We start from the raw sequence: 17,055 nt of genomic DNA, 5'->3' as shown, positions 1-17,055 counted from the left end.
TCTAAAAAAGCAAATATGAATCACTTCACACTTGAGCAGTGTATCAAATAGTACTTTGCTTTCAACTAATGAGAATGAATAGTTATTTATAGGAGCTTTAGATGGCTTTAGTGGTGAAATAAAATGCTTGAAGTATTTTAATAAAGAAAAAGGAAATCCTCTTAAAGATTTCAAACAATTTTAAAAATTTCCACTGAAATGTCTCTCAAGAAATCCTGTAGCAGAGGTGAAATGAGAAATACTGAGTGTACAGTAGTTAATATAAAATCACAGGAAGGAAAAGAGAATAATGGTAAGTGTGAAAGCTGCAGGAATGGAAGCAGCATGGAAGATAGAAGTGGGTAAGGTAGACTTAGACATGGTTGGTTGGAAATTCATGTGAGGAACAAACACAGAGGGGGCTGGGTGAAGCAGTGTGACTGACAGCAGACTGTACAGGACTTGTCACAACTATGTCACAGAGGAGAGAGGAAATTTGGTTTGCATTCATGCCAGCTGGGAGTGATGGGGACTAGTACTCCAAATTCATGTGTAAAATCAAACCATTGTACCATTAACATCTTTCTGTGTGTCATTAATAATGGTGAGCTCAGGGTTACTGCCATAAATGAACTAGATTTTTTTTCCACTGAAAAAGATGTGAAAAGAAATGTACCTCCAAACATGAGGTCTGTGTTGTACAGCTTTGATGGTGATGCATTCCTTTGTCCCTTGCTGCAGAACTGCTCAGCCCTTGCTGTTTGGCTCATCTGCATTTAGACACTCTGGTTTTGTCCTCTTTCCTCTTCCTCCTCTTTTTTCCCCCCACTGGGGTGTTGTGTATCAGTTCTGTGAGCACTCCTTGTTCCATCCTCATCTTATGCTTCCACAGGGGTGAATGTGCTGGCAAGAGATATGTATATCTATATATATATATATATATATATATATATGTATGTTATATGTGTTTCTTGGAGCCTGGTACTTTGTTTAAGAGGAGTGCAAGGTTTGGAATACTTTGCTTCAGATTTGTTCTCCCTCAGGACTGTCTGTCTTTAAGGACAGGTGCTCAGTGCCTTTCTCCAGCTGGGTGCTTTAGGAGATGCTGACAGTTTGATGAGTTATTTGCACAGACCTAGTGAGGTCAGACCTAGGTTCTTTGTGGCTGTGTCTTGTCCAGGTCATTCAGAAATGTGACACCAAGAACCACTGTAATGGGCCTGTCTGCATTCATGTTCCCTGGCTGCTGATGTCTGTGGTAATTCTTTGCTCCTGTTTACACTGTGGATCTTTCACGTGGTGCTTTAATGAATTTTTTAGGTGTTAATGGGTCCTGGCAGTGCCTGCCTGTCTCTTAGTTTTTTAATGGTCTGGACATGGCAGGTGTAGGTGCAGTACTCCTAGGAGATCAAGTCCACAATCACAATCCTTTCTGAGTCAAGGTGAGCTTCCACGTTTCCCAGTGAAAACTTCAGGATCTGAGGTTCCAAATTTTGATTAAAAAAAAATGAAATTCCCTTGGCAGGCTCCTCAGTCTGCTCTTTCCAAGGATGCTCTCCTTGTTTTTAGGTCAGATCAGTAGAAGGGCAGAAGCTGCCTTCAAATGTGCTTAATCTGCTCAAAGTCTAGGGTTGGGATGTGCCTGCCAGGAATGAGCAGATTTTCCAGCTGTGTTTTAGTGTTGAGATGAAAACAGTGTTTGCACCATACTTTTCTCTTGTTCCTGCTGCATCCTGGGTCTTGGTTTCCTCAGAAGGAGCTGCAGTGTGTTCCCAAAGTTCACTGATTTTAGGGAATGGGTGCTGGGGTTTGTGTCCTGTAGGGAGTAAACCAGGCTTAGTGCATTTGGACTGTGTGGGAGTTACTCCAGAATTCTGCAGCACACTCAGCAGCAGCCCAGGTAGTTTCCTGCCTCCTTTGAGGTAGTATGGACTCACTCCTTGAGGAAGTCACACCTTTTCCATAGTTATTAATTAATGACATCCACTTGTGGAATATGAATGTCTCCTAAGGAGACCCCTGATTTTTATAGTGCTGGATTTAACTCCTTGGCTGAGAAGTTTCCTGTTTCTGACACTGTCCTCATCTCATCCAAAAGACATGGTCATGGGAGGGAATTGTGTGCTTGGGAATCATCCTGGCACATGGTTTGTCCCTGACTGGATGATGATGGCACTTGGGGAGCTGCAGCATGGACTGGGGTGGTGATGAATCAAGGGGATGGATGAGTTGGTGACAAAGTTTCATGGGGAGAAGTTTCTTTGCAGTCAGAGGTTATTAGCATTGCTGACACTTGACAGCCTTTCCTGGTGAATGAGTACTCCCCTAGGGAATCCCTTGGGAATGTTACCTGTGATCTCACTTCATTCCACACATCACAGCTGCCAAGAATCTGCTTTTTCTCAAGTTCCAGTGGCCACCTTCTCTGAGGCTGGATCAGGATAAAGGTGGTCAATCCTTAGATGAATTTCAGGTTCTTTGAATTTTTCTGTGACACAAGGAGCATATAGCTTTGATCTCTGTCACCTCGGGTGTGTTAATGCCATTACAGACTTTGTAAAGACTGTGTGCCATCAGGAGCCTCTTTTGAGCTGTATCCTTCATTAATATTGTCAGGTATCTTTTTGCCAAAGCATTTTGTGGAAGTGTTGCCACAAAGCAGGAAAATACCTGGCTGTTTACCAGGGTAATTTATTTTTGAGAACACGAATAATTTAATTTTGCTTTTTTAAATATTAGCCTGCAGTTCCACAGAAATGTGTTCTGTGCCCATGAGGCTCAGCTGATTCATCCAGCCAGGTGTATTTGTGAGGGTGTTGTTGCTCTCACGTGGGGAGGAGGAAGTGGGGTTATCTGCCAAACTGATATATTTTCCTTCTGTCTGGATCAGACTGAATCAATGGCTGTGTACGAATTGCAGATGTTGTGAAAGGCCAACCTGCCCCCATCAGCTGCAGCTCGTGACAATGCACTTTGGAAAGGGGAGAATGGTGAATTTCTGGCAAAGAAAACCAATACCTCTTGCTCCACTTGCTGTCTGCACTTCCAGCATGTTTATCCCTATGCCTTTTGTGTGTCTGATGGTTCTCAGTACCAAGGTGTTTTGATTCCCTGTCTGCCTTGGCTGACAATTAATTATTGCTCAGGGAAGTTGCTGGGTGTCCCAAGGGGAGGTGGTGTCCCTGCCCATGACTCAAGCAGGGCCTCTGCTGCCTTGGCTCACGGGCAGCACACTCTGAGTGGACTCAGTTCATTTGCAGGATGTGGAAGAGGAAGGCTAAGAGAACTAAAGTTACTGGCAAGTCACTTTTTCTTTAAGCTCTTGAAATAGATTTATGTTGGCACCCAACTTAAGTATTTTACTTTGAAAGTTTAAGACTTTTTAAAAGCTTGTGTTTCACTCTTAACACATGTAAGTGGGACTTCTGATTAAGCTAATTGTTGACATTGTATTTCTGCCTCTGGTCTCCTATTCTCCTTTTAAATCTCCATTTTTATCCTCCCTCCCAGTGGCTTTTCAGTATGAAAACTGTTCCTGTAAGTAACTCTAACTTACTTGGTTTCTCAAGTTCAAAGCTTTATTGGCAGCTGGTGTAAGGCTCTTTTTGCTTAGAAAAATTACAACAAATCACTTCTGTTTTTCTTCCAGATCTACTTCCCCTGCATAAAGTAGTGTCTGGATAGTTCTTAATAGAGCTATAATACCTAGAACTTCATTGAGAAGCATCTTCCTAAGCTTTCTCAATGGGCTTGCAGTGGATAAGTCATGTGATGCTAAGGTGGAAAGTGCAGCTGAAAGTCTGTGATTATCTGGCTGTGTACCATAGTGGTTTTGGTTTGGTGTTTTTTTTAAAGTAATTAGGTGGAAGTGCAGTCTAATAAAAGCAGACTTACCCTTCTGATGTACTTCCTTTTCTGGAGCAGGGATTTAATTTTTGTTGTTTGTCTGCAAGACACTCATTTGAATTGGCATTTATTTACTTACCAATGACATACTGTTGTCCATAAATAATATATATACTCCAAATTCCTCTTGTGCTTTACAGGAACAGGACAAACCAATTCTGAATCATAGGAAACAAACACTAATGTGGATAACACAATGAACATTTGATAGGATTTGCAGGGTTTCAAGTACAATATAAAGACTGAAATCACAGTAACATTTTTCAGAACTATTCCCCTAAAAGCCAGTGGACTAAAAGTGAAGCTTTACTTTTACATTTAGGTGTGTTAATCTCATTGAAGTGATGCTGTTCCTTGTTGTTGTGTGAGCTTGATCAGATTTTTGGGTAAGGGTATTGTATACCAAAAAGCTTTTTTTTTTTCAACTTACAGTTAAGCTAATAAGTGATTTTGCTGTATGTATTGTAACAGGTTCCAAAAGAGCTAATATATGGTTAAAAATACAATTTTAAAATCAGAAATATTTTGTTGTAAGTTGACTGAAGGATTTTTTAAGACAGGTGTTTCAGGGTTGTCCTCATTTTAATGATCTGAATCTATATGTGACTGTCATGCTTCCCTTGAGTGCTAAGAGTGCCAAGGTGTGGTTATTGCTGTGTAATTACATTCTTGTGACATCAAAAGGTAGGAGACAGGGCAAGACATGACATCACCCATTACACCTGCTGTTTACCAAATAAGATCATATCACTGGGACTTCCTGGTGCAGTTCTGGGTGTTATTGCCATGGTCTTGATCCCTGAAAAAAAAACAAACAAAAAAAACCCAAAAAACCCAAAAAGTGCAGCTTTTTGTTTCTGGACTGTGTGCCTTGCATGAATTGCTCTAATAAAGCAAAAGCAGCCATTGGAGGGGTTAAAATAAAGTTGAAGTACTGCTTTGTAAAAAAGTTAATGGCAGAAGACACAGCATTTAGTCTATTTAAAATTGAAGGAAAACTACATAACTGTAACAAATTACTGTAATTACAGTGCAGCTCTGGAAAAGAGAAAATGCAGCTAATCTGATTAGGAGCTACTCAAGAACTTTTAAGATTCTAAATTAGTGTTATATTCAGCAGTGTGAAAGATGATAATTCTTGATTCTAATGCAATAATTGGCTCATAATATTCCTGGAAATTAGGTCACTTAATAAGGGTTTTCACTCTGATACTCTTTGAAATAAACTAACCTAGTCTAAGTGTACTTCAGGTGTGACACTTGCAAAATGTGAGTGGTACTCTGTGGCATGGTAAGGCTCCTAAGAAAACTGTTGCATTTTGGTTTTTATACAGGCTTTGATTCTGACAATTCTTCAGGAGACTTTTCAGAAGCAAATCATAAAGGTCCAGAAATGCTTGATCTAGAGCCACACCAAAGCAATAAGACTGAAAAGCATAATGGAGAAACAGAAATACAAGAAAATGGAATTAAGAGACACAGGTAAACACAGAGAGCTGCAGGGGAGGTGGGAGTGGAGCATGTGCTGGCTCACACCCTCTGGGGCATTGCTGTTCTCAGAGGGTAATTCTCTGGGGTTGGAAAGTCATTTCATGTGTCTGCTTCCTCTGCCAAGTCTGGGGTGATGCTTTGCTTCCTTTATAAGTTGCTTCAATAGAAAAGAAAAGGGCTTGTTGTTTAGTGGGCTGATAATGACAGTTGGATTTTTTTTTCCCATTACAGAACATCATTACCTGCCCCAATGTTTTCTAGAAGTGATTTTAGTGTCTGGAGCATATTAAAAAAATGCATTGGACTGGTAAGTTAGCTTGAATGAAGCATCTGTGTTAGGGCTCCTGATGTCAGCTGATTAATTTTATTGCTTAAACATCAAGACACAAAATAACATATGGTGCATTTTCCTTTTTTTACTAGGAAACAACTCCCAAAATCTCAACATTTATTTATTAACAGTACTATTTCCATATCTTCTTTAGGTGTTAGAGTATATGGATTGGCAGTTCTGAAGCTGTCCTTTAAGAACTAGACTAAAGCCATTAAAATATAACCAAATATGTTTGATTGACACAATCCTCTCTTGCCTGCTCTTTTTTTTTAATTCTTTACTCAGCAAAAGATGTTTCAGGAGTTTATTTTATTAATTCATACCATCTGGGAGCTACAGTTGTTCTCTCAAAACTCCTTTTGGTGGGATGAGTGACCTATCTATTCAAACTTTTGCTTGGACCAAATCAGTTGCAGTTAGTTAAGGTTAACATTTTTCTTCCCTTCTCTGTGCCAAGGTGAGGAAAATGTTGCATTAACTTCATCTGGTGGCATCCTGCTTTCTGCTAAATTTTAAGCACTTACATAGCTGTTTTAATGCCCATGAGTGCAACTTTAATTAAACAGCCAAATTTGCTTGGGTGTAGTAAAAGACCTGGGGAGTTGGAAATCTCTGTATGAACTTCGTGTCTGTCTTTATCCACACAGGGAACCAGAAACGGTCTGACACAAATAACAGGCTGCTTAAATAAACCACTAAAATCTGTTAGAGCAATTCAAGTGCTCTTCTTTATGTAAATGTTCCTTTCAAAAAATAATTTGTGGTTGCTGCAGTGAAATAGATAGATTTTATGCAAATAAGCATGTGAGGTTTTCCAAGGAGCGTGTGGCACTTCAGTATCAGCACGGAGCTGCTTGGCACATTATTGCTGCTACCTAGGGAAATGTTAACCTCTTCTGCTTTACACAGAGCACAGCAGAGAAAGTAACATTCTCTGTGAATTCATTAGGTTAGCTGGATCAATGTTTTAAGTTGTTGTTTCAGATTGCAAGTGGGGTTCTGCAGTTCTTTCAGCTGTAGCACTTGGAGGTCTGCATCAGGCTTGCCAAATATCCTTTGAGGAATACTATAAATAAACTCATCCACATTTTTCCAAAATTGTTGTTGTTGCCAGTTGTTTACTTAGTGTTGTGCCTAAGAAATCAACCTGCCCTTTGGTTATGTAGGAGCTGTCCAAGATTACAATGCCCATTGTCTTCAACGAGCCCTTGAGTTTCCTTCAAAGGATAACAGAATACATGGAGCATATATACCTCATCAATAAGGCTTGTAGTCACACAGATCCCCTGGAAAGAATGCAGGTAAGAATCCCCACCACCTTCTGGGTAATTCACAAGTTTTTTTTCCCACAGTCTTTGATTTTAAGACACACTCAAGTGAGAAACTCTCTCTTTCTCAGGGGCTACAGTTAGAATGCCCAGTTTGTCTGTCCAGATGAGTTTCTTCTTTCATAATGGCTTTGTCAAATATTTGGGACACTTTGACCCTTCATGCATGCAGAGTTTAAAAGGAAAGTGCCACAACTGACCATGCCCAAGGATCTCAACTAATTTCTTTAACTGTGACTTTTTTTGTGGTTTTATGTGTTGTGAGGATGAAATCTTGGCTTTATGTGATTCTAAATTGGTCTGTTGAGTGACCTCATGATTTTGAAGTTCCTGGATGAAAAATTATTGTGACAGAGACAAATGTACCACCATTTTCTTCTCCAAAACTGGTTGTTATTGGGATTGTTATTGAATTTTCTCCTCCAAAACTGGTTCTTATTGCCTTGCTTTCACACCAAGGCAGTGAATATGGTGACACCTGTGTGCATCAGGTTGTGCTGGTGTTGCTCACAGCTCTGGTTTTACTGAAGTGCAGTGGAGGGTTTATCTTGGCTCCTGTGTTTGTGTGCTCCAATCCTCCATTTCCCAGCCTGCAGGAGCTCCTCAGTGTCACCTGAACCTGCTGGCCTGGCTCAGGAAATCTCCTCTGTGCTAGAAATGGTTCTTACCTGGCACGAGGAGAGTGAGGCTCTGTTCCCAGTGAGCTGAGGGTGGGGGCAGTCAATGTTGGGGGAAAGTAGATTTAAAAAACCAGGCTGATCTTCTAGAAGTAGGTGAGGCAGAGTATAATCTGGCAGAATTTACCACAGACATTAATTAGTTTAGGAAATTAGATTCTTAAAAAGTGCTTGTATTTCCCCACTTCTCTGTCATTTATTCTATGGCTTACAAATGTTTTTGCCTTAAGAAATATAAAGCAATTCCTTTTTGGAATAATAAATACTGTAATGTGCAACAAGTCAAGTACAATAAACTTAGAGTTTCAATGCACTATTCTCATAACAATGTGTTCTTGATTTGCTTACAGGCTGTAGCTGCTTTTGCAGTTTCTGCTGTAGCTTCTCAGTGGGAGAGAACTGGCAAACCATTTAACCCACTGTTAGGAGAAACCTATGAATTAACCAGGTAGTAATTACTTTAATTTGGGAGCTGGGGCTGTTTGTGTTCTTGAGTTAGCAGACTCTTACACTGGTCTGGTTGTAGTAAAATACCACTAAAGTAGATTTCTGAGTATAGCTAAAATTCTTTTCCTCAAACTATCTCAGAATTTCTGAGAAGTTGCTATAAAAGCAAATAATTTTATTTCTAAGTTTAGGCAGAATATTCTTTGAATTATTTAGAGAAAAATTGGTTCATGTTCTTCCACCAAAGATGCTTCCTGAGCAGACACTATTAATTAATTTAAATATTGTTTTGTTGATCATGTCAGATAGAGAAATTGGTCTGAAGGACTTTGAGCTTCCTCAAATAAAAGGGTGATATGTCTGCAGTAAAGAATTTTCAGTCAGACCTTTTCATGTTGCCCAAAGGCTTTCTGTATTTTCATGAGTTATTTCAGTGAAACTTCTTGAGAGGCTTTTCTGGGTAGAAGTCTGGTTTGGGGCATAAAAAGAAAGTGTTCAGAGTAGAAATCCTTTCATTTCATTAATTGTAAATGTGTCACAGAACTAGAAAAGGAAAAGTCTCACCTTCAGTTGAATCTAAAAATACTTCACTTTTTTTAAAGTATCAGCTCTTTTCTCTTGCAATATTAAAATATGCTTACTGTTTAATGCTCTTTTTTTGTTGTTGCCAGGGAGGACTTAGGATTTAGGTTTATATCTGAACAAGTCAGCCACCACCCACCTATTAGTGCATTTTATTCTGAAGGCCTCAATAAGGACTTCATATTTCATGGATCAATCTATCCCAAACTAAAATTCTGGGGAAAGAGTATAGAAGCAGAACCTCGGGGAACAATTACTCTGGAGCTTCTGAAGTGAGTATGAGAAGTAAATAACTTTTTTTTTTACTTTTTGTAATAACCCTGTTGGCTTTTCAGAGGTGGTTACCTAAAAACCCCTTGCTGAAGAGGTTGTAAGAATTGATTTACAAGTTAATTTTCACTGCTTAATTTCAGAGCTGGGTTTTTTTTTTTGTGTTATGCTTCCATAGCTGTAGCAATTTGACCCAGTTTTTCCATCATGAAAATTAGCATTTCTTACATATTGGTTGCTACTGAAAGCTAGTTCTGTGAAGGCATGTCAAATGTAAATACAGAGATAAAATTCTCTTACTGGGCTGTTTGTGCTCATCTCAATTTTCAGTATTGCTGTTGGTTTTGGTGGTTTGTGTAGAAAGAGCTGCATCTCACAATAACTGTTCTGTGTGGTAAAGGAACAGGAGAAACTTGTCAGGATTGGCACTTCAGAGAAGGATCAGCTTGCTGCTGAAATCAAGATTGCCTCTGCAGCCTGCTCCCAGGCTTGTCTCTCAGGAATTACGTGAGGTCCCACGAGTTGGTTTGTGTCCTGGTGGCACAAAGACTCCGGAGCCTTCCCAAGTGGGACATGAGGATGCACTAGAACAGTTGCAAATAAAGTATTCTGCATTTGGTGCTTTTAGAAAAGCCTTTCTGAGGCCTAACTCTGAGGTGGTTTTGAAATGTTGACTTCAGAAAGTTCCAACATTTGGTTTCAATAAAAAACCAACTTGCCTCGCATAGCAGGCATTGACTTTTCCTGTACTTTCTTTTGGAAGTCGTTCCATTTTTCAACTGTTGGCATCTAATATTCCAAAGTTCATAAAAGTATGAACTGGTCTTGGAGAAAAATGATGATGGAAATGAAGGAAATTTCTTCTGAATGTAGAAGGAACTGTGAATGTTAGTGCAGAATGCAAGTGTTACCAAAATTTTGTTTGTTCCTCAAGAGCCTTTCTTTAGAGGACTATTAAAACTCTTGTTGAACCTAATCAAGGCTGAGATTTAAACTGGAATATAAACAGTTAAAACATTTATTTTAAATAATTGCTTCAAGCAGCAGAAGTTGAAATGAAATTTTGAACCTCTCAGTGTTGTGATTCAGACCATTCTCTTACTTTGAGGAGTCTGAGAACTGCTCAAAGCCTAAGTGAACAAGGAGCTGTTTGGGAAGCAAAGCTGTGAGTCAGTATTAAATTGTGCCTTTATATTAACCAAGAATATTTTTCAGAGCATTAGAAGACACTTTTCTCTCACTTCTCCAGCACAAAAAGTGCTTCAATTCATCAGCCCTGACCATAAGTGCTTTGTGTTGTGTTTTGGTTTATGCTGTAAAGCTTGTGGTGTCAGAATAGTTCAGGAATAAAACTATGTTTAAAGGCTGGGAGATTAATTGGAGGCATTCTGGTATTCTTTCCCCCAGCTGAAGAGTAGTCATTGTTCTAAAGACTCCTTGAAGAAAAGGAGCTGTGGGAAATAGTGAGACTTCAATGATCTGTTATTTCTCTGTACTGGAAAATGACAGATGGGTTGGAAACGTGACATGGGAGTGTTCTCTCCATACTCACTGGAAGTAGAAATACAAGGCACTTTTTACAGACACTGCTTTTTCTCTGTTTTCTGTTAAAACAGAGTTTACAAACTTTTCTAAGATAGATTGATTGCCTACCAGGTAGCTTCAGTATTTCCTTTACCAGCAAGGAAAGCTGAGTGTGAATAAATGGCTTTGACTCGGCTAGTGATAATAGGAATCCTGTTGTTTAACTTTTTGATCAATTGTGGAATAATGGCTTTTAAGGATTTAGAATCTGTAAACTCACCTTTAAAGCTTTTCACAGAACAACAAACCAAAGATAAAGCCAAGTGGAAAATCAGTTCTAGAATTTTCCCTTCTTCTCAGTAAATCTTTGGGGAAAGGATGGAATTGAGTTGTGAACTGAATTTTAAAATGTCACGTTTGTGGAGCTTGCAATAGTTCTGTTGTGTCCCAGTGCTGTTAAACAACCAAATAAAAAGAAGCAAAAACCACTCACACCTCCAAAATTACCTTCAGTGGCACTGGAACAGGCCTCAAATACAGATGAGAAAACTTGTGGCATGTTTGTGGAAAGCACTTGTGCAATTTACTGCTGCTGCAGCAATTGAATAGAAGACACTGTTAGGCATTAGTTGGTTAGTCTGGTTCTCCTGCAAATACTATGTTTTATCATTTAAAACTTCAAAAACGCAAATGAAAAAGATGAATTCCTGCACTGCTCTTGATGTTGGGCTGAAGTTTGTAATCCAAAACACAGCAACTGTAAAACTCATGTGAGAAGGGAGAAGAGTAAGGGCAATGCCACTTCATTAACTTGTACTAATGCTTGGATACAACACATTGTTGGCTTGTAAAGAAAAGTCTGTTTCTTTTCTGTTTTGAAGCTGAGTGCTGGCTGTTCAGAGGAGTGCTAAATATTTTGCCTTGTCATGAACAGAATTGAAAGCAGGCTTCCATCTCAAGCTCAAGAAAATGATTGCTTTCTCTTATTTCCTTGACAGGCACAATGAAGCTTACACATGGACAAATCCAACCTGTTGTGTACATAATGTAATTATTGGTAAACTGTGGCTAGAACAGTATGGAGTGGTAGAAATTATAAATCACAGGTAATGCAGATCATGAACCCAGGGGCTGTAGGGATTGTTGTGGTCATTTCTGGTACAGAGATTTTGATTTTTGTCAGGCACACAGGAAGCTTTGTTTTGTAACTCAAGTCTTGTGGGAGTTTTTTGTCTTTTTGTGGGGTGTTTGTTTTTGTTCTTTTCTTCTCCTGACACCTGCAAGCTCTCCCTAGGCCTGGGATTGCTATCATATTATTATTAATGAAAAGGCACAAAGCCAGATGGCCTATGGAGAGCAAAGGTTTTACATTTTTGAGTTACCCATCCAAATTCAGCACCATTACCAGAGAACAGAAATTAAATTTAACTCCAGAACCATTAAATGGAATAATTTTCAGAGGCAGGTTGGACCTCCATTGTGTTGATTGTGATTTGTCACTTTTTTTAGTTTAGATAATGGACAATGTCTTAAACTAAGGGCACAGCACAGAAAAATGACTGCAGAGTTGGGAAATGTGAACTTGGAGAGTGTCAACTGCTCTGCCAACTGCCTGTATCAAAGCTTTTTACTTACATAAAATAAATTACCTTCTAAATGATGAGGGAAAGAATTACTCCTGCACACATTGCTCTGTCAGTAAATGAGAGTTTCAATCCAACAAGCTGCTGTTTGATACTTCTCGTAGTATCAAATCTGTAATCCTGTCTCTGTACTAGAACAAAATTTGTTAGTTCTGTGGAATTTTAGAATTTGTGTGTCATTTTTCATGTTCTGGTCAGATAATAAACCATAGTTAAATCAAAATAATTATATATATATATATAAAACTAACCAACAGCTAACTGTAACTATATTAAAAAGGGTAAACAAGGTAAAATAAATTTTCTGATGTATTTAGGGGCTTGCTTCTCTAAACATGTACTTATTTCCTCCACAGTACTGGAGATAAATGTGTCCTTAATTTTAAACCGTGTGGACTGTTTGGGAAGGAGCTTCACAGAGTAGAAGGATACATCCAGGACAAGCAGTAAGTGAGAAAAGCCTCTTGGTCTCTCTGTTTTTGCTGGCAATGTAGTTTGTAACCCATTTTTGTTCTCTGTGTCATTATTAAACCCCCTGATTCCAGGATGATAATTTTTAAGCATTATTAGAAAAACTCTCCAGTCCAGGTTTTGGAAATAAAGGGAAAATGCAGAGTAGCTGCAACTGATTTACTATTGTACAGTCATAATTCCAGGGTTCAGTTTAAAATAATGAGAATGTGGTTGTTGAAAGTTTTTAATTAACCCAGACCTGTTTTGTGACTCTGAGTCTCTGTATTATAATTGCCTTTGATGTACCCACATTCATTTAACAGTGGCAGAAGCATGTGACTGTCATGAGGATCTGTTCTGGAGAGCTGCAATGAGATGAAACCTTTTCTTTGCCTATCAAACATCTGTGTTTTCTAAGAATCACCCATTCTGTGATTCTGTGAAATCTGCAAATAGAAACATAAAATGCAGCGAAGTAGGAAGCTGAGTATTTCATGCAGATCAGAATCTGCAAGGCTTGGCTTAGCAGGCTCACTCAGGAGGAAGAGCTCAGTGTCCTTTGCTTTGCTTTGTCTGTGCAGCAGGAAGAAGCTGTGTGTGATCTATGGCAAGTGGACAGAATGTTTGTGGTGCACTGACCCCGCCACGTACGAGACCTACAAAAAGAATGAGAAGAGAGGCAGTGAGCCGAAGAAGAAGTCGGTAAGGTGAAGGATTCTTTAGGGAGAAAAGATTCTGAAATGTCCAAAATTAAATCAAAACGTCTTATTTAGGTGAATGGAGCATAAAAGCTGTCATTTGGTAGAGGTTGGATGGAGCAGTGAGAAGACACCTGGCACTTGGAGCTTTGCAGGCTGTGGTGTGAGCTGCTGGCATGGAAGGGAGCTTGTAGGAATGGTATCTGCTGGAGATTGGTCAGAGGAATCATCAAATATCAACCCCCAAGCTGATGTTGTCCAGTCCTTGAATGAGGAAAGTGGCTCTACTGCCAACTCCAGCAATAAAAATAGTAGGATTTGGGCAGTAAAAGCAATAACAATTTTGTTTAAGTCAGATATGCTTTTTGGTGGTGCAGATTCTCAGAACTTAGTAGAAAGTTTTTACAAAAAAGAGGTGTGGAAACATACAGGGTTTTTACTTCAGATGTAAGCAGTGTCAGGGAAGTTGCTGCCAAGACCTCAGTGTCACATGGAAAATGGGAAATGTTGTATGGTACAGCAGAGGACTTCGGGTTTCCTTATATCAACAGTTACTCACTGAAAATGAAAAATTAAACAGAAGCTAATACTCTTGATGTTAAGAGTCTCAAACTTTAAAAGTATTCACATCAGAAGAATCTAGAGCAACAACAGGCCTTGCTTTTGGCTCTGGATTCCATCATGGTACAGGCTTATATTTGAACTCTTTTTAAAAAAATAATAAGGTTCTGTTCATCTTAAGAAAATCAACTCTTTCTTTCCTTCCTTCCTTCCTGTTGGGATTATTTTTAGATGGGGAACTGTCTAACAGTAAACCAGATGTTGACATGGAAAGTAGCCTAGAACTGTCTTTTTAAATAATGAATACTCAAACCAAATGATTGAAATTAGACTCTTAACCATATGGAGCTGTTTTCTGGTGTATAAAACAGGCTCTGTTTAACCTAGTAGGGTATTTGTGATTGAAACAAATGAGCCATGTCAAAGAGGGCAGAAAGAAAATAGAAAGGGGGTGGGAGTGAGGAAAACTGTTACTGTCACTCCAGGATGTTATTGCCTCAAACTTCCCTTCTGGTTGTTGTGGTTTTAAATGGGTTCTCATGGTGAAATCCTCTGAAATTCCACAGTGCTGCTGTCTGTGTCCTGCAGCAGTCAGATTGTCTCAGATTCTGAGAGCAGCCCCCTGAACCATTGGAGTTTTACGTGTGCAGCACAGCAGTGCAGCTGCTAACAAAGGAACTTTGAAGGAAAGTCACTGTATTCATAAATTTAAGGACACAGTCTTCACAGTGAGAAAACTGGCAGTGATAATTGTGATTGGATCAGACTGAAATGAGGGCCTGTCTTTTTTTAACAACACATCCAAATGTTTTGCAAACGGTGAAGCAATGTCCAAAACCAGGTGTGCCCTATTTATGACTTAAGAACTAACTTGGGAACTGGTTTAAATTTCAGTCTTGGCTCTTCTGCACCTGTAGAAATAATGGTCATGTGAGGTGAAATTAAGCTATGGCATAGGATAGAAAGGAAGCTGGAGAAAACACGTCTGAAAGACATTCATTTACTACTATTACTATTACTGATTTTTTTAAACAGATATTCAAATTTTATTTAAGTGTTGAGAGACTGTTCAGGGGTATCAGGAGCAAGACATGATAAAAATGAGAGAGGCTGTATACAGAGTGAGGAGAAGCAAACAGGAGGGGTGAGGCAGAAGTACAGGAGTGTTCAGTATCTCAAATGTGAACAGATTCTTCAAGAGTCACTGCAGAATCCGAGATGAAACCATCCAATGTTCCTTTGTTCCTCTGCCAAATGTTATCTCTGTTTCAGAATGAAGAAGATATTAAATCTGAAAATGATGAGGCTGATGATATGCCAGAGGTTCAAGACACAGTGCAGTTCATACCAGGCAGTAAATTGCTTTGGAGAATAAACTGTAGGCCACCAAACTCATCACAGGTAACTGTTTCAACCTGCCCCTGCTTTGCTCTTGCTGGTGACTTGTCCAGGAGAACATGAGGAATGGTCCAGGGAACCTTGTTGAGTGTCACTCCTTGGCATAGGAGCAGGCTCTGGCAGTTCTTGCTGCACTGAAATTATACTCCAGCAAGCTGTGCTTTGGTCCTGTACTGAAAGCAGCCCTGCTGTGCCTGAGCTGGCACAGGGAATGTGTGCTCCAAGTGCAGCTGGGAACATGGGGACTCAGCTTAACCTGTCTGGGAGATCTTTGCACTGAGAGTGGCTGAAATGTGGATATACATTCCCTTCTGCTGGCCCTGCTGTTCCAAGACAAGCTGCCACAGGGTGCAGTAGCTGGGCAGCAGGATATTAATTTCAATAGTTTCAGCAAGACTTTTTGGTCTTTTAGGTGTGGGTGGTTTTGGTTTTTTTTCTAAAAATGATGATGTTAAATATCAATATCGTAGGAGATCTATCTTAATCCTCACAAGCAAAGACTGCTTAAAAAAATGAAAGCTGTGATTTCTATCCCCATCTGCCCTTTCTTGTTCTTCCCCTCCAACAAAAAATCCAGCTGGTGTTGTATGAACCTAACCTTGCCTTCAGGGCAGCCAGTAGGGGTTTGACTCAGCAATTTCTCTTGTAAGTTTTGTATCCATTCATCGTAAGGGACCCAGCACTGCTTTGCTGGAATAACTTGTGTGTTCTCTTCAATTTGCTTTTCAGATGTACAATTTCACCAGTTTTGCTGTGAGCCTCAATGAGCTGGAGAAGGGCATGGAGGCAATCCTGGCTCCCACGGACTGCCGGCTACGTCCGGACATCAGGAACATGGAGAACGGGAACATGGGTATGTGTTTGCTGCAGGAAATACTGGCACTGCAGTGAGTTTTGGGAGGGCTGGCTCAAGGGAGGTCGATGCAGGAAACAGTCTTCAGTTTCTCATTCTCAGAGCAGCCTTAACTCTTTCATCCTGTGCACTGAACATGCTTTTGAACAGTGTATGATGTCTGTTTTCTCCCAGAAGAGCCTGGGAGAGCAGATGCATCCCAGGGCTGCTGTCCAGTGTTGTGATGTTTTTGCATATTTGTTAACTTGGGAGGAGCTGCAGATGTGCTCCACTTGCTCTGGAGTTTGTCTGGAGAGACATGTGGTGAGCAGACATGCTTTGCTGCTCTGGTGTTTGTCAGAGGAAACACACGGCCAAATAGTGAAAAAAATCACTCTCTCTGTTATTGCCTAATCTCAGTTCTTCCCTGCTGTCTCAGTGCAGTGTTTCTGAGAGATAAAACACCAACATTTCAGTTTCAGCCCCATGTTTGTAGCAGCAACTTGTCTGAAATGAGTTTTAGGTTTTTGTTGCTAAAGACTGCGTACAGCAAAAGCTTTCTCATGCTTAAATGAATTCTATTTCATTTCTCTGGTCTTTCCTGTGTTTTCAGCGTTTTTGTTTCTTTTTTGCTAAATTACCAATTTCTCTTGAAACATTGGCTAGATGTGGCAAGCAGAGAGAAGGAGAGACTGGAAGAGAAACAAAGAGCTGCTCGCAAGGAGCGTGCGAAGGACGAGGTGGAGTGGCACACACGGTAAGGGGCAAATAAGGAGCAATTTGTTTAAGCCTGGAATAGTTGGGTACACTGCTTGAATTGTTTTTATTCAGGACAGCATGTGTCTGATTGCTTCCATGACAGCACAATTTGTAGTGTCACTTAAAGCATTGCCGGGTCAACAATTAAATCTGTAGCTGGAAGCCAAAATTGC

At 39.8% G+C, this 17,055-nt stretch overlaps 1 protein-coding gene across 2 annotated transcripts in view; it reads left to right on the top strand.

The window, feature by feature from the left end:
* Positions 1-17,055, top strand: part of OSBPL2 (oxysterol binding protein like 2) — a 33,274-nt gene that overhangs the window by 12,512 nt on the left and 3,707 nt on the right. For both annotated transcript variants that reach the window (XM_071446509.1, XM_071446510.1), the window contains exons 4-14: positions 5,220-5,367; positions 5,608-5,683; positions 6,877-7,011; positions 8,066-8,163; positions 8,834-9,016; positions 11,537-11,644; positions 12,538-12,627; positions 13,216-13,336; positions 15,166-15,294; positions 16,021-16,144; positions 16,790-16,880. In XM_071446509.1, the coding sequence (XP_071302610.1) occupies positions 5,220-5,367; positions 5,608-5,683; positions 6,877-7,011; positions 8,066-8,163; positions 8,834-9,016; positions 11,537-11,644; positions 12,538-12,627; positions 13,216-13,336; positions 15,166-15,294; positions 16,021-16,144; positions 16,790-16,880 (1,303 nt within the window). The remainder of the gene's footprint in view (positions 1-5,219; positions 5,368-5,607; positions 5,684-6,876; positions 7,012-8,065; positions 8,164-8,833; positions 9,017-11,536; positions 11,645-12,537; positions 12,628-13,215; positions 13,337-15,165; positions 15,295-16,020; positions 16,145-16,789; positions 16,881-17,055) is intronic.

The sequence above is a fragment of the Agelaius tricolor genome, unplaced genomic scaffold (genome assembly GCF_023055355.1).
Source record: "Agelaius tricolor isolate 1412-34295 unplaced genomic scaffold, bAgeTri1.0.p SCAF_23, whole genome shotgun sequence".
In the NCBI taxonomy this organism is placed as follows: Eukaryota; Metazoa; Chordata; class Aves; order Passeriformes; family Icteridae; genus Agelaius; species Agelaius tricolor.
Note: the sequence above shows the minus strand (reverse complement) of the source record. Positions and strands in the feature narration are given on the sequence as shown.